General features: G+C 38.0%; 1 protein-coding gene across 8 annotated transcripts in view; it reads right to left on the reverse strand.

The window, feature by feature from the left end:
* Window positions 1-27,159, reverse strand: part of VPS8 (VPS8 subunit of CORVET complex) — a 296,010-nt gene that overhangs the window by 268,309 nt on the left and 542 nt on the right. For 7 of the 8 annotated variants that reach the window (XM_019958543.2, XM_070790662.1, XM_070790672.1 and 4 more), the window contains exons 2-7: window positions 17,766-18,009; window positions 16,898-16,966; window positions 10,909-11,039; window positions 5,410-5,503; window positions 3,045-3,077; window positions 2,031-2,085 (exon numbers count right to left, since the gene is read on the reverse strand). In XM_019958543.2, the coding sequence (XP_019814102.2) occupies window positions 2,031-2,085; window positions 3,045-3,077; window positions 5,410-5,503; window positions 10,909-11,039; window positions 16,898-16,966; window positions 17,766-17,918 (535 nt within the window). In that variant the 5' untranslated portion in view covers window positions 17,919-18,009. Of the gene's footprint in view, window positions 1-2,030; window positions 2,086-3,044; window positions 3,078-5,409; window positions 5,504-10,908; window positions 11,040-16,897; window positions 16,967-17,765; window positions 18,010-26,681; window positions 26,955-27,159 lie in introns of those variants that run through there. The other variant, XM_070790654.1, reaches the window with a different exon arrangement.

Here is a 27,159-nt window from a genome sequence, read left to right on the forward strand (position 1 = left end):
AGGTGACTAACTAAAAGTCCTTTCAATATTCTTTCCCAAAATTCTATCAATCTAATACCAACCCTGCCCTCATAGGAAAACAAGCATTCTTATACCTGATAGGAGAGCAAGTTGGTAAAACTTTCTACGAGGCAGTTAGGCAATATACATCAGAAACATTTAAAATGTTCATACCCTGACATAAGCAAGTCCACTTTTAGGAATTTGTCTGAAAGAAGTAATCATGTGCACAAAAAACTGCAGTTACAAAGATGGTCATCACTCTATTTTTTTGTTTAGAAACAACCTAAATGTCTTATAGAAGAAAATGATTGATTAAATGGTGAATCCATTTAACAGGATACATGTAGCCATTTAAAATGATGTTACACAGAAACAGACTCACACAGAAAACAAACTAATGGTTACTAAAGGAGAGGGATAAATTAATAGATACAAACCACTATATATAAAATAGATAAACAACACAATCCTGTATATCACAGGGAACTATATTCAATATCCTGTAATAAACCACAATGGAAAAGAATATGAAAAAGAATATATATGTGTGTGTGTGTGGGTGGGCATGTGTATATATATACACACACATGAACTGTATCACTTTGATGTACACCAGAAACTAAACACAACACTGTAAATCAACCATACTTATTTTAAAACAAAAAAGCTGATAAAACAGGAAAAAAGATACTACACATGATTTTAATAATTATATAGAAAAATGTTCATTATAATGAAAAAGCAGGTTACAAATTAACATGATCCAATTTGGAGAGTGCACATATGTATACACATATGTACAGGACAAAAGATTTCAAGGTCATATAGAAATGTTAGGAATTATTTCTGGATGGCAGATTTTGGTGTATCTTCAATTTTTTGCTCATCTAAATTTATTATGAACACATATTATGGAATAAGAGAAATAATTAAAGAATCAATTCTAAAGTTCTCTCTAGAGAATTGTATTTTTTGTTTCCATTCTTCTCATCCCCAGACAATAATTTGTATCCATCACCTTTGAAAAGACTAGATGTTAAAATCACATGATGAACAGGCTTCTGGTATAATGGAAAACTTGGAAGTCAAATTATTCAAAAACAAGGGAAAATTACTAGTTATTCAATCATGATAAAGATGCAAGGACCACAAAGATCAAATTATGGTTCTGCTATTAAAGTGTTCCCAGGTATTCCATAAATAATATTCTGTAGCATCCTTACTAAAATACAGTGTCATCCGGAATTCCATGTGAGAGAGTTCCAAAAGCTTTAAAATCAGTGAGAACACTAAAAATGACAGGAAAACATTTTCTAGTAGTATTTAAAGGACAGGAGAATTTTCTATTGTGTTTTGAAAAAAAAAAAAAAAAAAATGTTTTGCTCATAGTTTGGGGGCAAAAGCAAAGAAAGATGAAAATCAGAGTTATTTAGTCTCACGGAGGGAAAAAAAATGAAAAAAACAACTTAGGATTATCACGTACTATAAAAATAAAACTAACGAAGTTCTCATCTCAACCCAAAAAATAAAGTGATTATAGGCTAAAAAACTTTCAGTTTAGAGGGATTTACAATGTAAATGAAAAAACCTTACTATCAGTTAAGAGTTACTGAAAATTACTGAGAAAGCCTGGAAATCTTTCCCTGACGATCTTTTCAAATACTTACTACTCAGATATGATTTAGTATAAAAAAATTACCACCACCACAAACCAGAGGCAGACAAAATGACAAACCCTGTCGCTCTCAACTTTACATTCTTTTTGTCTAGGTCTGCAGAGAGTCAAATGGTATATGATATGATATGATAGCTTATAAATTCATAAAGAAGAAAATAAACTTGCAATGAGCAACAAAATGAAGCTGAGTCAAGCACTTTTTAACTATAAAAATGCTGACTGCTACTCTTCAAGTTTTTCTGGCATTTTTCAGAAAAATAAAGTTTACTATAAAAACTGTGATTAAGAGATATTATCTTTTAAAAAACTCAAATACTTAATATTTAAAATAAGCAGCTAGAAAATTTACCAAATATTAAGGCCAATCCATGAGATGTACCCACTGCTATCAAACTGGATACTGCCTGAGAACAAAAGAGAAGATTATATTTTAAAACATTATATCAAGGATCTTGAAATAATCAGAATTAAATTTGTTGGTCTTCTTTCCTCTAGACACCAGATAACACACCAACTATTATAAATAAGGAAAATTTCATCTAGGAGGCAAAACGCAAGATAAAACTCAGAACATCTTATTTCTTGGCATCCCTCTAAATTTATTCTAAGGGTAACAATACTAAAATATCATATGTTCAACATTATAGGCAAAAACATGCCACTTAACTTCCTCTAAAGCAATTTAAAATAAAAAAAGTTCAAGTTTCCAGACAAAGTAAAGGCACTTATGCTACCCAACCAAGAGCCTCCTATAAGGTGTGGGAAAAGAACAGGAAAGACCTTCCCCAGCTCATTCACAAGAGCCAAAAGGCGCCAGAAATACTCAAAACTCAGCCCACTTCCCTCACCAATTGACTGACTAATAAGAGAGCTACAGGAGGCAGCTGGAAATAGTTGAAAATAGAAAAGAGGGCACTAGTGTGCTTTCAATATCCCCCAGTTCTCTATAATCACCCCCACAGATTTACTATTTGGCAAGCTTGGCAATGGAGTTCAGAGCTGTTAAATGTACTATTTACCACAAAGTGATTTTACCGAACACTGTTTCCACTCCCTATAACCAAAAGGAGGTCAAGTCACAGAAGGAGCAAATGTACTGGGCAGGATAGTACCACATAAAATAAATCTGGAAATGGGCTAATCAGTATCCATTATATGCATCTCAAAAAACAAAACTGAAGAGTAACAATACACTAGAAAGAGAATATTCAACACGACTAAATTTTAAATGATTACTGGCAGTAAATGACATATGAATTTATCCTCGTAAAATGTATGTAATAACTGAGTATCAGAAGAATAAATCTAAGAAAACCTGGTAATAGAAAGGTTACTTTTAAAAGATTATTTAAAGTATACTTACAATTGCTGTAGGCAAGCCAGCATCTACTTTGTCCTAAATAAAATTTAAAAAAAAAGTATTTGAAAAGATATTTCCACTTTTAAACAAAAAAATGGTATAAGGCCCTCTCTTTACATATATGATTCAGACAAGAGGGGGAACCATCACTTTTGCCCCCAACTACAGAATTTTAGCACTGATGTTACAGCTTAGGATAGTGACTCTCAAAAGTCAAGGAGCATCAGAATCACCTGGAATATCTGTTAAAATGCAGATCCCTAGCTACACTGCTAGAACTAGATTTCAAGTCAGTAGGTCTGGGATAGTGCCCAGGAATCTGCTTTTTCTTAGGAAATTTTTACGCAATGGACACATTTTACAAAATCACTATCTTAAGGTATCTCCATTATCTTAGGTGATCATAAAATGATAAATACACTTTAAAGTTAATTTGAGTCGATTTTAAATATAATCCCACGTCATATTACTTTGAGGAGGATTCCAAAACAACAAAGTTCACAACTCCAAAAGTTTCATCTCTCCTAAGTGTTCTCCAGGCACAGACTACAAGGCTATGATGGTCAACACCACAGGAAGCCCTAATAACATCACTATCCACATGGCTGAAGGCATTACTAAACAGCCATTCAGAGGAGATACCCCAAATATAACTAGCTTTACATGTTAATAAACCAACCATCACAGCAAAGCATACAATTTAAATTGAGCTGGTAATCCAAAATGAGAAAAACAAAGTATGAAGACTGTCACAAGAAAAGCAGTTTTCATTTTAACATACCAAAGGAGCTCAGCCATGGCAATGAAATAAGAACAGAATGCAAACACTCTGGGATTTATTAGAATTTTTCCCTCCTCTTCAAGAGAAAAGAGAAACCCTTTTAAATAACAGATTTATCTAATCATTGTTCAATGTCTGAGTTTTAGTTCAGTCTCCATTATTCAAAATATTTTTAAAACTGCACAGGTGGGTCAAATGACTGTTCTGGTTCATCTTGATTTTGAAAGGAATGAATTTCATCACCTACATAAGGATTAAATTCAGAAAACGTCATGGAAATGTAATCCTCAACAGGTGGTTCCCATTCTAGCAAATATGAGTTACTCTCCACCTAAAAGAGGAAGGACAATTGCCCAGGTTTCCCCCATTGCTTGCCTATCTCTCTATTTAAATTGACTTCATGATATATGAGCTGGGCCGGGGTATACCAAATGCCCAGAGAGAACACTTTTTCCTTTTTTGTTGTTTTGGGGGTTTTTTTGTTTGTTTGTTCTGGTTTTTTTGCGTGGGGGGGGGGTGGTCTGCAACAAGAGCTTTCACTGATAAACCTAAAAATTACAATGTGGCTATGGTGTCATGATCCACTTCTCTATCAATCTCTTACCCTCATAAAAAATAAAACTTTGTCCAAACTGAATATGCAAAACACTAATTAAACTCCATGAAAAGAACATAAAAACATATCAAAGTTCCTGGGATATGAATCACGATTCATATCAACATCATTATTATTACTATTACTTATATAATCTATATATTTGAATTCAGAAAACCAAAACCGAAAGACTACGTAAAACTATAAGCCTTGAGGCCAAAGGAAAATTTGATAAACATACCAGAATCAGCATCTATTGTCTTAATGGACTATTAAATATTTTTGTACTAATCCAGTGCTCCAAACCATTTTCAAAACAGACACAGATACTCTGTTCCAGCCATTACACACTGGCCACTTTCACCAATACCACCCCCATTTCACAACAAAAGCAGCACTAGACTTGGAGCCAAAAACCCCTAATTTTGAGTAATTGCTCTGCTATCTCCTAACCCAATGATGTAAGACAAGTTAATATCACCTCTGAGTCTGTCTTCTCATTTGTAAAATAGGATACGGCTTTCCCTACTTTCAAAGTTGTGAGAGTATATGAAATAAGGTACATGAAAAGACTTTTGTGAATTATAAAAACATCACTCAGTTGTAAAAGATTCTGATCAATCATTCCTCCATATGAAAACACTAAAAAAAAAAATCGCTCTACCTCAACCAAATACACAAGATGGCAACTAAACTGAAAAGGAATTTAAAGAAAAGGCAGATAGTGTTTCTTTTAGGCTTGCTGCCATATTTCATTTAGGCACACCCGAGACTCCGGGCAGACCTTTATTTCATGGCTGCACTAATTTCTATGTCAAGATGTGTAGCTATGTCTTATGAGTCAAAAATAATCACACAAAACCCATGAAAGCCAGATTCTGTTTTTCTTAAGCCTCGGGCCAAGAGAAGTGCTGTGCTTTGTTTTATGCTCATTCCTGCTTCATTATGCCATTGCAGGTTATAAAGCTGGGGGAAGAGAACAAAATACTTACAGCTGCAGACACTATCTGGGCAGAAATTCCCTTCAAAAGTGAATGTCGCATAACTGATCCATGGAGTGAAAAAGAATCAGGTAATTTCTTCTTTCTTTAAGGAAAAAAAAAAAGGAAAACGTTTAAGAACAGAAAATAAAAACTGAAAAGGCAAGGTCTTTAAAGCTTTGAAAGAAGAAAAAGTAAATAAAAACAAGAAAAGCAGAAAGCAATACTGTATTAATTTGTTAGCTCTGTTTTCTGAAGAGGTATAAAGTCTAACAGTCTCACATTAAAATGTTATACTAAATTCACCCTGAAACTCAGAGAAGCACAGCAGGAAAATGAATAAAGCCACCATCTCTTCTTCACAGATTCAACCTATTCCTTGCTCACCTTAATAACTACAGCGAAAGACTCTGCTACTCATCAGAAGGTTGCCTATAGAGAAGCCCTGCTTACAGGTTTATATCACCTCTACCTGCCTTCCACCTTTGCAACCATTCTTGCCCTACTGTCGTCTGTAACGACCCTCTCATTTTCCCAACCAACTGCCTCAAATTTCCGACTCATTACTCATTCTCTGATGCTCCTACTAACAGCTCCTTTCACTTACCCTACTCATCACTGTACAAAAAATACTTCTTTAAGCTTTTACCAAACACTGAACACCTACTCCCACCTGGCTTTCATGACTAAAAGTATGTTCTGGGGATACAAATATAAAAAGCTCATAGTTTCCACTCTCGAGGATCTCATATCCTAGCTAGAGGGACTAATGAGTAACTCACTCAAATTAACGGATAAATGTTAGAAAAGAAAAATGAATAAAGCATGATAGAAACAAAATAAGACTTTAATCCTGTTTATTAAGGGGATATCAGGGACAGTTATAGAAAAGAGAAGACATCTGATCTGACCTTGATGGATAACTAGGAGTCTGTCGGACCAAAAAAAAGCACAAGCAAAAATATGAAGATGTAATGGTGTACAGTGTGTGTGGGGAGTGTGAGTACACAAAAGGCATGGGCCAGGAGGCAGATGTGGGAGTGCTCTGCATTTACGTCAAAATAGTAAGCAGGCTTCAGAGTGACACTATGCAAAGCAGTTCGGACATTACAATGTGGGCAAAAAGATGACACCACAGCTTTTAAGCAGGTAAATGACCAAACCATCAAAAACACTTAAGTACTGTGATTCCATACAAATTTCAGGACTGCTTTTCTGTGAAAAATGTCACTGAGATTCTGATAGGGACTGACCCAAATCTATACATAGGCAGGGGTAGTATGAACATTTTAATTAATCCATGAACATGGAAAGCTTTCCATCCATTTGTTTTCTTTAATTTACCAATGTCTTTATCTTTCAATGTACAACTCTTTCACCTCCTTGTTCCAAAACGTCTTCCTAACTACTTCATTGCTTTTGATGCTGCTGTAAATGTGATTTTTATTCTTTTTTATATATTTCATTGTTAGTTTATAGAAACACAACTGATCTCTATCAGCCAAAGTAATCTTAAGAAAAAAGTACAAAGCTGGAGGCATCACACCTTCTGATTTCCAACTATATTATAAGCTACAGTAACCAAAACAGTATGGTACTAACATTAAAAAAGACAAAGATCAATGACCAGAATAGAGAGCACAGAAATAACCACTTGCATATACAGTCAACTAACATTTGACAAAGGAGCCAAGAACACTCAATGAGGAGAGAATATTCTTTTCAACAAATGGTGCTAGGAAAACTGGGTAATCACATGCAGAAGAAGGAAATCATCCCTCTGTCTTATACCACTCACAAAGATTAAATGGATTAAAGACTTAAACATAAGACTTCAAACCACAAAACTCCTAGGAAAAAGCAAACAGAAAAGCCCCTGACAGTAGTACTGGCATAGATTTTTTTAGTTATGTACGACACCAAAAGTACAAGCAACAAAAGTGGATATACATATGCTATACATAAGTATATATAAATAAATAGGACTACATCAAACTAAAAAGCCTCTGCACAGCTAAAGAAGCAATCAAAACATAAAAGGCAACTATGGAACACGGAAAAATATCTGCAAACCCTTAACCCCATAATAACCAATATATAAAAAGAACTCTTATAACTCGGGAGCAAGAAAACCAACGGGCAGAGGACCTAAATAGGCATTTTTCCAAGGAAGACATACAGATGGCCAATAGGTCCATGAAAAGGTGCTCAACATCACTAATTTTCAGGGAAATGCAAATGAAAACCACAATGAGATACCACCTCATACCCATTAGTATGGCTATTATCAAAACAACAAAAGATAAGTGTTGGTGGGGATCCAAATAAAAAGGAATCCCTGGCCACTGTTGGTAGGGATGTAAATGGTGCAGCCACTATGGAAAATAGCATGGAGGTCCCTCAAAAAATTAAAAATAGAACTACCATGTGATCCAGCAATCCCACTTCTGGGTTGTATACCCAAAAGAAACAAAATCACTACCTTTTAAAAAGCAACTCATAGAAACAGAGACTAGAATAGTGATATCCAGGGCCTGGGGGAAATACAGAGATTCTAGTCAAAGGATATAGACTTACAGTTTTTAGATGAATAAGTTCTGGAGATCTAATGTACAGGGTGATGACTATCGTTAACAACACTTATATACTTGAAAGTTACTAAGAAAGTAGATCTTAGATTTTCTGACTCCAGAAAAAAATTGTAATTATGTGAGGTGATAAAGGTGTTAAGTAACCTTTCTGCGCTAATCATTTCATAATATACATATATCAAAGAATTATACTATATACATTAAATTTACACAGTACTGTATGTCAATTATATCTCAATAAAGCAGAACAAAGTTTAGTTGTAGAAGAAACTGACAAACAAGTTAATATACCCAGCCATGGCCCCTATTTCACAAGAGTTGACAACCTAAAGAATACAGCCCTGATACAGGCAAAATTTAAGAAGTTGAAGAAAAATACACCGACAAGTTATCAACATTAAAGTTACACATGAATTCAATAAAACATTTACATTATGCTTCCTCCACTTCTTTTTCCTTTTCATGTGCTCTCCAAGAATGTGGAAGGTGAAAGCAGCCAAAATGAAGCTATCTAGGGTTAGAAGTCTTTTTCCCAAATCTTAATCATCTTTGCAACTCTCCTCTGAACCCATTCCAAGGGAATGAAGAAATGCTGGAGCTGTCCTTAGACGGCGGGAGGAAGGTGGTGGAGGAAGGAGTGGAGGGAACAGAAGGCTGGTGAGGTGATTCCCACCACCTTTCCCACACATCTCCACATTTCCACCATGGACACTGCTCCAGGTCTGATGTGTGCACCCTCTAAAGGCTCTCCTGCTTCTGGGACTCCCTGGCTATATTTAGCTTCCTACTGGGGGCTTCCCAGGTGGGGCTAGTGGAGATGATCCCTGAGTCAGGAAAGATCCCTGGAGTAGGAAATGGCATGGCACTCCAGTATTCTTCCCTGAAAATTCCATGGACAGAGGAGCCTGGTGGGCTACAGTCCATGGGGCTACAAAGAGTTGGACACAACTGAGTGACTGAGCACACACCCTGGAGGTGCAGAAGACTGACAGAGTATCCACCTTCTTATGCTCTCAACAGTATCAAAATCTTCAGGGTCTAACAAGCATTTTATTTCCACCTAAGTGCAATGGCACCCCACTCCAGTACTCCTGCCTGGAAAATCCCATGGATGGAGGAGCCTGGTGGGCTGCAGTCCATGGAGTAGCTACGAGTCGGACACGACTGAGCGACCTCACTTTCACTTTTCACTTTCACGCATTGGAGAAGGAAATGGCAACCCACTCCAGTGTTCTTGCCTGAGAATCCCAGGGACGGGGGAGCCTGGTGGGCTGCCATCTATGGGGTCGCACAGAGTCAGACACGACTGAAGTGACTTAGCAGCAGCAGCAGCAAGTGGCCTTCTACTTTCCATGCAGGGCTTCAGCAGACCATATCATATACAAGTGTGATTTAAACGAATACTTACCAGAGAGCCAGAAATAAACCCTACACCTACAGTCAATTAATCTTCGACAAAGAAGGCAAGAATATAAAATGAGGGGGAAAAAGTCTCTTTAGCTTAGTGGTGCTGGAAAAGTTGAACAGACGTATATAAAGCAATAAAGGTAGAACACACCTTTTCATCATGCACAAAAATAAACTCGAAATGGCTTAAAGACTTAAACATAAGCCATGACACCATAAAACTCCTAGAAGAGAACATAGGCAGAACATTCTATGGCATAAATCGTACCAATGTTTTCTTTGGTCAGTCTCCCAAGGCAAAAGAAATAAAAACAAAAATAAACAAATGGGACATAATCAAATGTACAAGCTTTTTGTAGAGCAAAGGAAACCTTAAACAAAATGAAAAGACAACCTACAGAATGGGAGAAAATATTGGCAAACGATACACCCAACAAGGGTTTAATTTCCAAAATATATAAACAGCTCATACAACTCAACAACAAGAAAAACCAATCGAAAAATGGACAGAAAACCTAAACAGACATTTCTCCAAAGACATACAGATGGCCAACAAACACATGAAAAGAGGCTCAACATCACTATTAGAGAAATGGAAACCAAAACCACAATGAGGTACTACTTCACACCAGTCATTAAAAAGTCAGAATGGCCATCATTAAAAAGTCTACCAGTGTTGGAGAGGGTATAGAGAGCAGAGAATGCTCCTACACTGTTACTGGGAATGAAAGCTGGTACAGCCACTGTGGAAAACAGTAGGAAGGTTCCTCAGAAAACTAAAAATAGAATTACCATATGATCCAGCAATCCCATTTTGGGGCATATAGCCAGACAAAACTATAATTCAAAAAGACACACACATCCCTATGTTCATAGCAGCACTACTCACAAGACCCAAGACATGGAAACAACCTAAATGTCCACTGACAGATGAACGGACAAAGACGTGGTACCTATATACACTGGATAAAAAAAAAAAAAAATAATGCCATTTGCAGCAACATGGATGCAACCAGAGATTATCATACCAAGTGAATTAAGTCAGAGAAAGAAAGACAAATACCAATATGATATCACCTTTATGTGGCATCTAAAATATGGTACAAATGAGAGCGGCCTGTGGGGCCCTGCCCCCTCACCTGGGTCTGGGGGCCCGGCGAGACCGCGGGCGGGTGGGGGCAAAAAAAATAAATAAATAAAATAAAATAAAATAAAATATGGTACAAATGAATCTATGAAACAGAAAGAGACTCACAGACAAACAGATTTGTGGTTGCCAAGGGGATGGAAGGGTGGGGGAGGGACGGACTGGGAGAATTACATGAAGAATGGATAAACAACAAGGTCCTACTGTATAGAACAGGAACTACATTCAATATCCCAGGATATTGGAAAAGAATATGAAAAAGAATATATATATATGTATAACTTAGTCACTCCTGCTATACAGCAGAAATCAACACAACTCTGTATATCAACTATACTTCAACTTTTTAAAAAAAAGAATACTTACCTTTTTAAGTTGGTCCTGTCACCACTATCTGAGCTTGCCACAGATGAAGTATCGTAAGAGTGAGAATCAATAGTATCAATGTTTAACAATGTAGGATCTTCAAGAACAAAAGATTCATCTTCATCATCAGTCTAAATTAGAAGAACATGGATACATTAATTCAAAAGTCCAAATACTCTCTAAGTCAAACAGGCATTAACGGGTTTCTCCAAAATAAACATATGCTTTCGCTGTTTTTCACCCCTTTTCCATGCATTGCTATTGACCAGAGAGGCACAGTACAGAATTAAATTTCAACTCTAGATCTCTCTCCCTACTTTTTTCACTCCAAAAAATTATTTCCTATAGCTGAAAGAAGTAGGAGCAGTTATACAGATTATATTTTTAGTTGCCAAATATGTCTTCATATTCAAACCTGTCTAGGTGCTTTACTAGTTAACTAACAGCCAACAGCTGATTGAAGAAAATAAATACCACCTGACTATAAACAGCATGCCTTAATAACATGACAAACAGAAGAAAGGCATTCTGGGTTGGAAACAGCATGTGCAAACAGTGATTTCATAATATGGATTGTGCCAATGAAAAAGGAAGTAGTCTAAGATGAGCAGAGTATACAAGTAGGAGTTGGAGATGATCCTAGAAACATAAGCTGGGACCCACATCGTAAAAACCTTTATATTTCATTAAGCTAGGTGACAGGAGGTCCCACATTCACCACTGTATTCCTAGTGCCTAGTACAATGCCAGACACATAATCAGTACTCATTTACTTAATAAATTAATGTACTGCATACCACAGGCAGTTGGAAGACAAGGAGATCTCTAAGAAATCGACACATGATGAGAATTATGTTTAAGAAGATAAATGGGGTAGAATGAAGATGAATGAGAGTAGAGGGGAAGACTGGGGCAGGGAGACTAATAAGAACCAGGAAGAAGGCTACTGCAATTTCAAGGAAAGAGAGAAGAGTTCAGTCTAGGAATGCAGCCAAAGGGGTCAAGAGAAGGAATAAGGAGACATTACTGAGGTAAAATTAAAGATTCCTGCTTACCATTTAAACAGTGTTTTGCGGGGGGCAGAGGGGCTTAAGTTTAAGAAAGAAGTCAAAAAAGATTCCAAGGATTCTAGCTAGAGCAACTAGGCAAAAGGTAATACCGCTAATTGAGATAAGAATTATCTCAGCAGATAAAGCAAAATGAGTCTAGCTTCAAACAAGCTGATTCTAGGCAGCAGACATTAGAGAAAAAAGTTCTGATCACACCTTCGGTTTCAGCTGGACTACCTTCTCCCTTATTTCTACCCATGTTCTTAAGACAGCAGTCCACACTCCACTTTCTCGACCCATTACTGGCTACTGAGTACTACTCTTGAAGTTACCAGTCAAATGTGCCAGCCTATTTTCCTTTAGCATGCTACTGCCGCATATGCATCAAGTAATACCACTGGCTAAGCCTCATTCCTAGAAATTTTCTCTTCCCTTAGTTTCCAATACATCTATTTACTGTTCCTTCAACTTATGTGGCCTCTTCTATTAGTCATGTTCTCTACTTTCTCTTCAGCCCAACCTTTGAGTGATTTTGTTCCCCAGGATTACATTCTTGGCTCTTGGCTCTTCCTACTTCACAAACTTTCTATATGAACTAGCTAATCCACACCTATAGCTTCAAATACCATGACATGCTCAGGACTCCAAAATCTGTATCTTTAGTACCAACATTTCTCTTGAGGTTTACGCCACATTTCCAACTGTTTTTCAGATATCTCCACATACACATGAGTGCTAAGAACAGGATGAAGGCTTGCAAGGAGTTACTGTGCTACTTGAGAGCTGTACAAGAATGGAAGGACAGCCCTAGGGAAAGGGAACGGAAACAACTCATAAATGAAATGCAGAACCAAGGTCTTAAGCAAGAGAGTCAGCCAGAATATTATTTGATTTTCTTAAGCAGCCCAGGGATATAATTAAAGAAAATAGATTAGCTAAATTAAGCCAGGGTTGAGGGCTTACGGGATTAAGTGGGGGGAAAAAATGAAGAAGATAATCAAGGGTATCAGTGAGGCTGAATTTAAAATTACTAGCTTCACGGTGTGTGCTGTGCTTAGTCGCTCAGTTGTGTCCAACTCTTTGAGACCCCATGGACTGCAGCCTGCCAGGCTCCTCTGTCCATGAAGATTTTCCAGGCAAGAATATTGGAGTGGGTTGCCATGCCCTCCTCCAGGGGATCTTCCTGATCTAGCAATCAAACCAGGGTATCTTGCATTGCAGGTGGATTCTTTACCAACTGAGCCACCACAGAAGCTACACGGTTGAGATATCAATTCTCACAAACTGATGTGTAGAATCTACACAATCCTATCAAATTTCACCTGGTATATGTGTGTGTAAACCAATAAAGTAATTCTAAAACTTATGTAGAAATGCAAAAGACTAAGAATAATCAAGGCAATCTTAACAACAAAGCTGGAAGATTTGAACCTACTAGATATCAAGACCTATTACAAAGATTCAAACAGACTGTGATACTGGGGCAAGTACAGAAAGACCAATGAAACCACACCCACCATTTATGATCACCTGATTTAAAACAAAAAGTGACACCAGAGAAAACGGTGCTCAGTAAGTGCTGCTGCCTCATACCTCACACCATCCCACACACAAATTTTACACGAACTGCAGATCTAATGTAAAAGGCAGAACAATAAAGATTTTAAAATAAGATGGCATCAACATAACCTTGAAATTTGCAAAATTTTCTTCAATAGGATGCAGCAAAAAGCTAACAAAAATGGAAAAACTTAGTAAGCTGAACTACTGCTAAGAACTTCTGCTCATCGAAAGAAACCATTAACTGAGGGAAAAAGTAACCCACAGAACAGAAGAAGATATTTGCAATACATACATCTAATAGAAAGCTTATATACATCACATATAAAGAACTCCTAAAAATACTTTAAAAATCAACTCAACAGAAAAAGGGCAAAAGACATGAAAAATCAATTCACAAAAGAGATATCCAAAAGGCTACAACATATGTCAAGGAACACAATTTCATCAATCTTCAGGAAAATTCAGATTAAAACTCAGATGGGATGCTACTACACACCTATTAGGTATGAATGGTTAAAGTGAAAAAGAGAAAAATTAAAAAGCTGATGAAGATATGGGAACCATATCTTCATATATGATATATACATATAACCATATATATGATATGGTAATATATATGATAATATCATATATAACCATATAAGGTTATTTATATAACCATATCCATATATTGCTGCAGAAAGCATACACTATCACAACCACTTTGAGAAACCTGTGGCAGTATCTACCAAAGCTGACCATGCCCATATCTGATGATGCAGCGACTCTACTCTGAGGGACATACCCAGAAGACATGTGTGTGTGTACACATGTGTGTAGTTACCTGAAGACAGGAATAAGAGTATTTACAGCAGCACTTGTCAAAGTGGCCAGAAACTAGATATTATAAAACTGCCCATAAACAGTAGAATGAATAAAAAATAGTATGTATTTTACACAGCAAAGGGAATGGATGAATAACTACATGCAGGAAAATACAAATGAATCTGAAAACACAATATTAAGGGAAACAAGTCAGACACACAAAAGCATATATTGTGTAATTCCATTTTTATGAAGTTCAAAGCCAGAAAGCCAATCAATGCTGGTAGAAGTCAGGATAGTGATTATCCTGGGTTCAATACTAAAGGAGCACAAGAGGAGTTTCTGGGGTGCTAGCAATGCTTTATTTCTTCAGATGGACTCCAGTTACACGAAGAATTCTGTTTGTGAAAATTCACCAAGCTGTACACTTATGACCTGAGTAGATTTTCTTTATGTATGTGATATCTCCATTAAAAGTTCCAAAGAAATATCCAGCTGCATGAGCCAACAGTGGATCTGAAGTCAGGGCTACTCTCAAACATGGGGACTAAACAGGATCAACAGACTTGGTCCTAAGGAGGTCAAAGAGGAGGTTTAATGGAAGGAAGAGAATGTAGGGATGGGGGAGGATTATTATAGAGAACGGAATTTCAAGATTAAAAACCTCAGAAGTAGCACAGTTTCAAAGGATGCCAAGGCCTAGTAACATTATTTCATGACCTAAGTTCTGAGATTTAGCATGTCTCAGTAATCTCTAACTTTCTGTAAAATAGATGACCACTTCTTCCCAGCATCTCTTCAGGTTTATTTATGAATTTTATAGGATATATATACCCCCACATATCCTAGAACAAGTGCTTATTTACATTTTCTACTTTTGTCCCTTTTCTTTCTTAAAATCACTCTTCAATACTTCTTCCCTTTTTAGTCTTCATAATGTTCTACAATTTAAATTATTTTTATTTTCACTTGTCCACCTGTTGAGCTCCCTGGTGGTGTGACAGCCAGCCAATTTCCAGTCCTATTTTTCTCTCAAAATCAGAGACAATCACATAGCACTTCATAATCGCAGTATTTAACACTGTGACCCAAACGCACAAGGCACCCAAATTAGTGAGGAAGATAACTGAGAAGTATCATCTTCTCAGTTAACCACTAGTGATTACTACACTTACTGATACTAGTAGGTATGTAAATTCTGCAAAGATAGTTTTCTTTCATTATAAACTACAGCCTCATTCATAAGAGCATTACTTTGACATTATGGTACAAAGATGTACAAACAGGGCTTTGTACACATCCTCTAAGACTATTTTTAGTTCTCACTTTGTAATTGAAATAATTATGTGATTAACATCATGTTATGAAAACTGACAAATTAATCTCTTCATCTCTAAATGAAAGATTTCCTATTAGAAAGCAATAAATAAATATGACTTTAACAGGATAGTCTCTCATTAACCAAAGCCTTCTTGGTCAAAATTATAAATGCTCAAGTCTTCTTAATACAGATCAAGCATAACATTTAAAAATATATTCAAAGAAACAGCAATATCAAGCTGATATTTTAAAAGAATAAAAGATGTAATTCATAGAGAAAGTAGTTTGCATCCTATATAGTACTGTCTATAAACCTAAAAGTATAGATAAAGAAGTAATAAAGGGGCGAGAGCCAAAAAAAAAAAAGGCAAACCAGGGCCCAACCCCACCTATGGGGCCAGTGAGCATTTCTGTTGAGGAATCTTTGCATCATCTTTTACAAAACATAACTATGGATCTGAAACAGATTTTTAAAAATCTTTCTTAAATTAGGAGCTAAAACTTCCAATGGGAGTCTTAAGCAAGTTGTTAAAAGATCAAGAAGACTGAGTTGAAGAATTGTCAGCAGATGCAGGGTACAAAAAAGCCAGCACACTTCATCAACATGTACTTCCAAAGAGCTCCTTTGTAAAGCCTTTATGATCTGCTAATTCAGAAAGTAACATCATTTCAGAGCTCTGAGAAACTTTTTAATCAAGATGGTATTCGTAAGATAAACTATGGCGGCTTCATTTTCTTTATATAGAAGGGTGATGAAGTGCATTACAAGGCTGTGGATACTCTTTTGTATCTCCTGAGGACGAACTATTTGAATATCACTGGAAGAGATGACATTATCAAAACATAATACAAATCTCAAAAGTGTCATGAATTTAGTATTTCAACTCACTTAATAAAACATTTCTTTAGTCGGCCCAAGTATGAGGTATTGTCCTGGGCACAGAGATGAACAAGACATGGCTTCTGCCCCTGAAAAGCTCACAATCTAGAACTTTCTGCAATAATGGAAATACTCTTGGCATCTATGCTGTCCACTACAATAGCCACTAGCCACATGTGACATGTGATTACTTGAAGTGTGCCTTGTACAACTGAGCAAATGGATTTTTAATTTTTCTTTACCTGTAATCAGTTTAAATTGCCACATGTGACTGTTGGCTCCCTTACTAGACAATGCAGATCTGGAAACATACACAAAACCCAGAAGTATTCAAATCAAAGTGATAAAACAGCGACTGTTAATATATACCTACTTCATTTAGTATGCTTTCCAGTGTTGGAGGAGTATCAACCTGAGGAATATCGAACTCCTTATCATCAATCTAAATAGAGAAAAGAAATTAATACTCACATAATAATGCTTTTCCTCTTATAATTGGGAGGATGTTTTAATTGATTAGAACCATTATCCATTAGAAGACAAACAGACCACCAAACTCTTCTCATGGAAAGCCAACTCAATAATTCATGATATTAAGGGTTAGGTCAAACAACTACAGAACTGTTTCCTTTTCTATCCACATATTCAGAGTTTATCAAGGACAAATATGCACTGATGGCAACATCCTAACAATCCTTTCCAGAAAGCTTCTGTTGAAGGGCTTTGGTATCTGCTTTCTTAAACAAAACAGCATTTCTTACGACAAACCCTGAACTTCTAAGTCATAAGAGATATACAAAGGTCTGACACTGAATTTCCTAATTATTTCATAAATTATGGTGGTGGATGATTAGGTCAAACAACTTGTTATTAAATATTCATATCGTCACAAAAACCTATTGATATCAGATCAGTGAGAAAAAAAAAATCACTGCACAAGAATTCTAAGTCTACCGCCAGCACTATGATAGAGATATCATTTAACATAGCTGCACTTCAGTTTCTTCCCCTGTAAAAACGGAGTAGCAGAGCGTTGTGAAGCTCAAATGAGAAGATGTATTAGAGTGTTTTATAAACTATAATCAGCTATAGAAATGAAGAGTAGCATTATTTCATAAAACTGTATATAGATGCCTATTAATCTATGCAAAAATGATGAAATTAGAGTCTTTGAATTATAAAGTGCACTCTAAGCAACATTTTGGTTAAACATCATCACTTGACAAAAGCTGAATTTTTACCAGATCATTTCTGAACTCCAGTTCCTTGTCCAGATCTATATAAGAGAATTTTGAAAGTGAAGCTTCTAGACTGAAAGACTTGTTCAGTTCCTCATCAGTAGTCTTGGCACAGAGGCTCTGTTCCACATTTTCATGGTCTGGTTCATTTTCCATGTTTACTTTTAATAACTGTATTCAGTCAATCCAAGCAAGTTTTTGTTTTGTTTTTTTGGCCTCAGATCATGATGAACTGAATGATGATCTCCTTTCAAAAAAGAAAAAATATATTACTTAGATATCCTCAAATGGACATACCAAAGACTTACTGGGTCAGACTTTTGTGGAAACTGATTTCACTCAATCATCTGATTATAGACAAAGAGAAATCAATCCTAGGGTACGAGCTATGATATGGGGGGAGGGTTTTTATGGGAGCACAAAGGAGGAATATCTGACTTAGGAGTCTGGGAAGTGGCCCACCACCCAAAGTCCTAAATCTGGTGACAGTGATGACATAGGACAAGCTCAACCACTAGACCTGGTACCAACCAGATTTATGTACCTAAAAACAAGAGGGTAACTGGTGCCAAAATCTGTAGTTAACCCCTTCTTCACATTCCCAAACCTGAGCAGATCTCCAGTTCTCCGTGAAGATAAGCATACAGACCAGTTTCGTCATCAGCATCCAGACAGGGCCAGAGACCTCCAAGGGAAACTTAGTGGAGACACAGAGGGCCCACAATGGGTAGCAAGTCACTTAACAGGACACCAGCAAGTCTCAAGGTTCAGATCTATTAGAGGAGACGACACTGATGCCAGTGTAAAATAATGCCACCGCTGACTAGAGATTTCTAGAAAGAAGGCTGGATAAGGGAAGGCAGAGACAGTAAAGAAAAAGAAATGTATGCAAATTTTGTTTTTTCACAGGTCTATCAGTGTATAATGATACACTATCATATCAAAAAGAAACATAATCTGGTTTACTTTAAAAAAAACTGTCTAGAAAACAACTGTCTGCAAAATTTCTGAAAAACTAAAAATATACTCAGGAAAAAATATACATAGTTTAACCATTAAATTTGCCCTTACATGTTTTCTGTTAATAATTAGGATGTAAGTGACCAAACTTTAAAACGTTTATCGCTTAACTCTGCCTGTATACAATAAAAAAACAAAAATATGAAAATAGAAACAAGGCCACAGTAATGATTATAATAAAAGCAAAGGTAATTTTGTTTTCTAGACTAGGTGTTTTCCATGGTACCCCATGAGCACTAATTCTCAGTAGGAAGCTTTCTCAAATGATATACTACCCGCAGACAGCAGAAGGCAATGGCACCCGACTCCAGTATTCTTACCTAGGAAATCCATGGACAGGGAGCCTGGCGGGCTACAGTCTGTGGGGTCACCAAGAGTCAAAGGCATGACTGAGCAACTAAGTGCTCACATACCACCAAACTTCCCCACCAGACAAACTCCTCTTACTCTTTATTTCTTACTGAAGTGAAGGCAGGAAAAAAAGCTGACAACCACTGAGCCACTGAAAGAATTAATTTTCTTAAAGGGAGTTGACAATTAGTTGTTGTTATTGTTCTTTTAAAAATAAAATGCCCAAAACTCATGGACAATTTTATCTAATTAGGCTCATTTTTCGTAGAAGGCAATGGCACCCCACTCCAATATTCTTGCTTGGAAAATCCCATGGATGAACGAGCCTGGTAGGCTGCAGTCCATGGGGTCGCTAAGAGTCAGACACAACTGAGTGACTTCTCTTTGACTTTTCACTTTCATGCACTGGACAAGGAAATGGAAACCCACTCCAGTGTTCTTGCCTAGAGAATCCCAGGGACAGGGGAGCCTGGTGGGCTGCAGTCTATGGGGTCGCACAGAGTCGGATACAACTGAAGCGACTTAGCAGCAGCAGCAGCAGGCTCATTTTTAAGTGTTTAACGTAAATTTCACTTCCTTCGATATTTATTTTTATAATTTTTAAAAATGAATATCTACTATGCATAAGACACAGACTCATGAAGACTGATTTTCAAGAGCTGAAACCAATTTGTGTAGCTAGTACATTTGTGTATTACCAAACAGATAATTCCTTTCACGTGTCACAGAAGACAGACTCTGAGGCTCTGGCCTACAAACACATGCCATCGACTACATTCCTAGAGGACATAACTGAGGGTACTCTGTGTCTGGCAACATTTGAAAGCATCTTTCCAATCTCGGGTACTAAATGTACTTCTCCTTTTGCAATATGCCAAAGGCAGGAGCAATATTAGCCTTTATGAGCCTTCCTTCAAAGAAGACTGAATTGGCTTATGACAAATTACTTCTCAATAAAGTTCCCTCTTATTTGTACCACTTAGCAAAAATGATTTCAATTAGTCAAGGGATGCTTACAAATATGCACAAATATTCACAATCAGTGTTTCCTGAAGAAGTTAAGTTTTATTCTTATACATTTTTTAAGATAGTGGAAAAAACTACATAACAAAAACTTTAAATGACTCTATAACCTAAAACGTTTCATTCTTCACGTGTGTCCCCAAAATAACTCCAAAAGGAAAACAATTTTTTCCTGGCTCTTTTTATATCTTCTATCTGGAGTTAATAAGAGGTTCTCAAAACAGCTCAGCATCTATGAACTCTAGTAGCAGGCTGAAGAAGTTTCAAGAAATCAAGCATTCTCTGAAAAAAGAACATCACCCTGCCATGCCACCCTACTTCATTTCCAACCATCACTTCACGGACCTCCTATTAGTGTGATGTGGTGGCAAACTGGAAAGAATATAGACCAAAGAGTCAATTAAAATCGTATCTGAATCTGGACTTTACCAGTTCCTATCTATGACCTTGGTCAATCAGTCTACCCTTTCTGAGCTCCTCTATTTCTATATCTGTAAGATGAAATATTGTGGCCATTTGTGCTGCTTGCCCAGAGCATCACCTCTTGTCCTGGGGAAAGCTGTTTCAAACTATTTGCTTCCTGTGGAGGCTGTCAATAAAAAAGCCCCTAGTAACAAAGACTGCACAATACATCCAGGGTCCTTCACCAAGATGCACCAAAATGCAACTGGTAAGGAAGAGCCACTCCCGCTGTTCGTTAAACAATGAATAATAAGGCTAAGCAATATTCCCCACCTCTACCCCATCCCATTCTGCAGAAAAGGAGGTCATTTATTCAATACATATCAACACCAACTATGCATCTGTCACTGTCTCTACCAACAAAATTTACTCTCTCGGTACAAATTTCATTCTTGCTCAAGAATGAAAGCAACCTATAACCAGAAACAGAGAAGAGGAGGAAAGAGTGGACTGATATCATGCACGCCCCAGGCTCCCATCTTTTATGTATGATGTTAGCTCCGGAATAGCTTTCCAGCATTTAGGCTACATAAGCCAACAGAGTCCCCCAGTTTTTCTTTTATTTCTGGGTGGGGGTTGGGGGGGGAGTCACAATTAAGACTCCCAACTCTCAGGAATATGATTACCTACTGTGCAGAGTTACTGTGAAGAACAAATGATATAATGACTGTAAAGCATTTAGAATAATGTCTGACACAGACCAAGTATTCAAGAAATGTAAAACTGCAAGATTTCCAAATTCTTTTAAAGACCCTGAAACAAGATCTGGTACTTTTGTAAAAGTCTAGCCAGTGCTAAGTATATCCAAAGGCCACCCTACCAGAAGGCTATACTTCTTATAATAACAATAACAGCAAAGTTTCCTCATGAACTGAATCGACTTCTGGTGACTCGGACAGTAAAGAACTCACCTGCAACGCAGGAGACCTGGGTTCAATCCCTGGATGGGGAAGATCCCTTGAAGCAGCAAATGGCTACCCACTCCAATATTCTTGCCTGGAGAATTCCATGGACCTAGTACCCTAGTAACCTAGGACCCATGTAACCTAGTGGGCTACCGTCCACGGGGTCACAAGAGAGTTGGACGCCAAGTGAGTGACTAAACACAAACAAACAAAATATAAACTGAACCGTAGAGGTTAGCATCTCGAGTTGGGGAGACTACCCTGGACTATCCAGATGGGCCCAATGTAACCAAAGAGTCTTTAACAGTCTGAGAAAGCGGCAGAAGACAGTGTCCGAGAAAGAGATGTGACAACAGAAGCAGGGTCAGAGAAGTGCTGTGCTACAGGCTTTGAAGATGGAGGAAGGGTGCCAGGAGCCAAGGAATTTAGGCAGTCTCTTGAAACTGCAAGAGACAAGGAGATGGACTGTCTTCTAGAAAGGCCCTGGCCTGCCACAGTTTGATTTGGCCTAGTAAGACCAATGCTGGACTGGTGCACTATAGTACTGTAAAATAATAAATCTGTGGTTTTTTTAAGCCATGAAATTTGTGGTAATTTGTTACAGCAGAAATAGAAAATGAGTACACTAGCAAACTTCAATTGTTTCTGGCCGTATCACCAGCATTCTGAAATACCTACCCCTCCCTTGTCACTTGGTATTGCCCAAATATTTATTGAGCAAACTCTTCCAAATGCAGACTGCTGATGAAATGCTTCATACATGGTACTTGATATTACACCTAGACAGCATATTAAAAAGCAGAGACATTACTTTGCCAAAAAAGGTCCGTCAAGGCTATGGTTTTTCCAGTAGTCATGTATGGATGTGAGAGTTGGACTATAAAGAAAGCTGAGCACCAATGAATTGGTGCTTTTGAACTGTGGTGTTGGAGAAGACTCTGAGAGTCCCTGGGACTGCAAGGAGATCCAACCAGTCCATCCTAAAGGAGATCAGTCCTGGGTGTTCATTGGAAGGACTGATGCTGAAGCTGAAACTCCAATACTTTGGCCAACTGATGCGAAAAGCTGACTCATTTGTAAAGACCCTGTTGCTGGGAAAGATTGAGGGCAGGAGGAGAAGGGGACGACAGAGGATGAGATGGTTGGATGGCATCACTGACTCAATGGACATGAATTTGGGTAGACTCCGGGAGTTGGTGATGGACAGGGAGGCCTGGCGTGCTGTGGTTCATGGGGTCACAACGAGTCGGACACAACTGAGCAACTGAACTGACTGACTGACTGACATTACACACTTGATGCAGAACAAAGAAATGAACTACTAGTAATTTCCTCTTGAAACACATTCTATAACTAGTTTTCACCCAACCATCCCATAATCTAGGGTTTTTATAGTTCTCAAGGGGATGCCATGCCAGAGTGTACCTTCAAACTGCACAACAGGTTACGTGAATCAGATTAATCTAACAGAGAATGTATATCACAGAATCATGATTACCCAGTATGCTGTCCATTTCTGAGGGCTAATATACTAATAATTTAATAGCTTCAACCAAAGATCGTCTGACATCCTGAGAGCTCCCAAAGCTACACCCTCTTAATTATTCCCGACCAATGAATAAAGGAGGCCCAAGGAACACCTGAGGGAAAAAAAAAAGACGTGTACCATATAAACAGCAATGACCCCATTACGACACTGGCCAACTGAGTAAGAACCCTAGAATGTGACCTATATTAAGCCAGGTTAAAGTGGAATTCTTCTAGTAGTGTTTTTTTTTTTTTTAACTTCAGCAGACATTCCCAACTGTTCAAGTTTCAGGATCTGTTTAATTTGCTGACATTCTTTTCCTCCCAAAAGTGTTATATGAGACACTTACCACATTACACTGAAATCAAATCAAGTTGGGTTTTTTCCTAATACACTATAGCCTTTGAAAGATACCACAAAATCATGACACGGAAGCAACTTTACATGCCAACTTTGTTTCTGGTCTTTCCAATCCAAGTGTTCCTTTTCTATTCGTTTTGTCTTCTTGTGGCTTGTTTTGTGAAGAAAAATGTAACAGAGAATGAACTTCTGTGAGGTTTTCTATTATCTTACTCTGGTAAATGGGCTCAATTTTAGCAGTTCCCCAATGCCTACAGGGTAAAATTCAAAAATTTAAGCCATTCCAGGCAGAAGAATAGTTCCTTTAAAACTAACCTTATTATATGTATCCAGAGTCCCTCAAGAATAGCTTCCATTTTTCCTATGTCTGCTCACACTAGCTCACATTCCCTTCCTTTTCCTTCCATTTATCTAAATTCCCTCATTCTGTCCTTCCTTCTGGGAACCTTCCCTACCTAAGCATCCTCAGAATCCAGAATGAACGTCTAGAATAGCACCTTGGCCTTCATTAGTTAACTTACCACATGACTACATCTTTTCTCCCCAGCTGTACAACAGAAATGGGACCAAGTGTCTTTGCATACTCCACACCACTGGGGTCACTAACTTGCATAGCTACACAGACATTCAGTAAGTATCTACTGATCAACACAAGAATTAGAAGACAGGAATAACTCCTGTGTTGCGAATTAAATATATCAGTTTTATTACCTGTAATTGTTAAGCTTCAGAGGATACTACTTGACTCATCGCATATAGGAATCTATGCCATAATAAGCCAAGTTATAACTGAGTTCCACTTTAATGCAATCAGGCCTGTCAACTACAGATGATCATATTCATCCTTCAGATATCAGCTAAACCCTTGCCTCCTCAAAAGTCTTTTTTTTTCCTGCTCAACTAGACTAGGTTCCCAGTTAGTAGGTACCTATAACATTGTTCTCCTTTTATTACACCTATCACATTACAATCATTTTTTTCACTGTCTGAACCTCCATTTCCTTCGCTCAACTGGAATGTGGGTTCCAAGAAAGCCAAGATCACATCTGCCCTTTTTCCATCACTGTATTCCCAGTGCCTAATTACACAGTAGCCTAATTACACCAATCCATGCATCCCCTCACCCTCCCCACAGAAACAGCCAAGCAATGCTGCATCACTGGCTTCTAGAGCCTTAAACAGCAGTTCTGGTCATTCAAAATAAAATATGGTTAGTCATTCTACTCCCCAAAAGCCCCCCACCTTGCAAGTTCCCCTCTCTGCAATTGTTTTTTTTCAATCTCTAACTTTTTTTAAATGACCATTTTGCTCATGTATGACATGACACAAACTCCATAATTTCAAATATTTTGTGCTGTTTTACATTAATTCAACCTATAGGCCAAGATGAAAATAGTGAAAATATACATTCAGGGCTTTCCAGGAGGCACTAGTGGTAAAGAATTCGCATACCAATGCAGGTGGGGTTAAGAGACGCCTGGGTCGGGATCCCCGGGCCAGGAAGATCCCCTGGAGGAGGACATGGCAACCCACTCCAGTATTTTTGCCTGGAGAATCCCATGGATAGGGGAGCCTGGCAGGCTGCAGTCCATAAGGCTGCAAAGAGTTAGACACGACTATAGTGACTAAGCATGCACATCGTACATTCATTCAATTTACAGGAATTCAACCATTATCTTAGGCAAACAGAAAGAAAAAAAAAGAAATGATTCTCATAGGACCTGGACTCTGCATACTATTCCACTCAATAACTACAAGCTTCTGAGCGTGTGTGGGGAAGGGATGGGTATCTGCTAGTCTTTCATCAGTCTCACTTCTCACATGCCTCACACACAATCCATTTCACCTGTGCTCAAAGTAACACACAGCATGCTGTTCCAACATGGAGCAAAAACTGGCTGTGACTGACTTCCTAAGAGATCATATGTCAGGCTCCTACATGACTCCTTCACAGGGTACTGCGGTGGTACTCAATTTTCAAGGTACTTTTTCAAAAGTGAAAGTCGCTCAGTCATGTCTGACTGTTTGCAACCCCATGGAAATTCTCCAGGCCAGAAGAGTGGAGTGGGTAGCCTTTCCCTTCTCCAGGGAATCTTCCCAACCCAGGGAACAAACCCAAGTCTCCCATATCACAGGCCGATTCTTTACCAGCTGAGCTACCAAGGAACCTTCTTCAAGGACCTAGGAAAAACTGAAAAAATAAGATTTCAGAAACCAGCAGTAAAGATATTATGCCACCAGTCACAGGTGATGTGGAAATAAGTCACTTTAACCTTGAACTGCAACCAGACACTTACATGTAAGACAGAAAAAAAGTCTGAAAGTGTTGTCTTTCTAATTTCATTATGCTGGTGTAGCACATAGAGCACAGGACTTGAAAACTTATACTCTGATCCATGTGAAGGTAGTTTTAATCAAGGATGATGTTATTTGTAGCTAACTGGGCATCACACTTAAGGGTACTCAGTTCACTTTACTCATGGACTTCAGAAACAGGTTTCAACCATGTAATTTTGGTGGTTCTGCCAATCAAATATCCTATCTGCTTAGCCAGAAGAATAAGCACATGACACTCTTATATCCAATCTGGCCAACCAGTGTCCTTTCCTGAAATTTATAAATATTAGAGGTAGGAGTTTCCTCTTCTCTCTGTGGTGCTTAAGGTTGGATGAAGTAACAGAAAGGCTGTTAAACAGAATGAAGATAATTCAAACATTAAGATCCATTTAAGAATAGAACAGTTTGTTCTTACAAATATGTACAGATGACACCTGAAGCTGTAGGTTAAGATGATATCTAAACTCTTGTGAAAACTATAAACATATCAAAAGTTAAATACACAAGTTCAACAGGCTTTACTTTTCATTAACATACATAACTGACATTTGATATCACAGTGGTTGAAATGTCTATAAAAGGGTGGGAAAGAGCTGAAAAGTCACCAAGATGTCCCAGTATTCTGGAAGACAGAAAACACCCATCTGCTGATACTGGTCCAGGTACAAAGGAAATGTATAAAGGATAAGCAACATACTATTCCCTTGACCCCTGGAGAAAATTTTTTCACCTATGTCTCTTTGAGATAAGAAACCCAAAAGATCAACCAGAATTTTTTCTTGTTTATCTTTATTCTGCATTCTACGGAATACACCAGCTATTACCAGAGATTTCAATATCTACTCTTAAGTTTAACCACGAGCCAACCCATATCTTACACAAACACATGTAGAGTCTCCATCCCTATTTACATCAGATACTTGAAATACACACCTGATTCGTAACTGGTCTCCTAATCGCTGATTATCTGGAGTAAAGCTGGCACCACAAGTTAACAACCACGTTTGGTTTGTTCTTTGGGGTGGCGGGAGTGTGGTACTGGACACAGCCTTCCTGACCATTCTAGGATCAACCTAATATTAGCAGGGCATGAAGGAGGCATGCCTGTTTGAAGAAGGGTCCCCAGCAGTTACTGAAAACCGGTGGCATGGATCCTCTCTTACTGACACTAATTCATCCCACCTTCTCTCCTCTGAAACACACCCAAACATTTTAGGCAACTCTGCCCTTCCCCGCCACCACCACTTCCCCCGAGTACCACACTTGGAGAACTAACCAGGACACAAAGGAACGGCCTCGAACGTTAGAGACCCACGTGTCCCCTGCTGCCCTCACTCTAGGGCACACTTCGCATCGAGAGAGAAACTGGACCGAACCTCACAGGGTGCGCACAAATCCTAAGAGGTGGACA

This window comes from Bos indicus, chromosome 1 (genome assembly GCF_029378745.1).
Source record: "Bos indicus isolate NIAB-ARS_2022 breed Sahiwal x Tharparkar chromosome 1, NIAB-ARS_B.indTharparkar_mat_pri_1.0, whole genome shotgun sequence".
NCBI lineage: Eukaryota > Metazoa > Chordata > Mammalia > Artiodactyla > Bovidae > Bos > Bos indicus.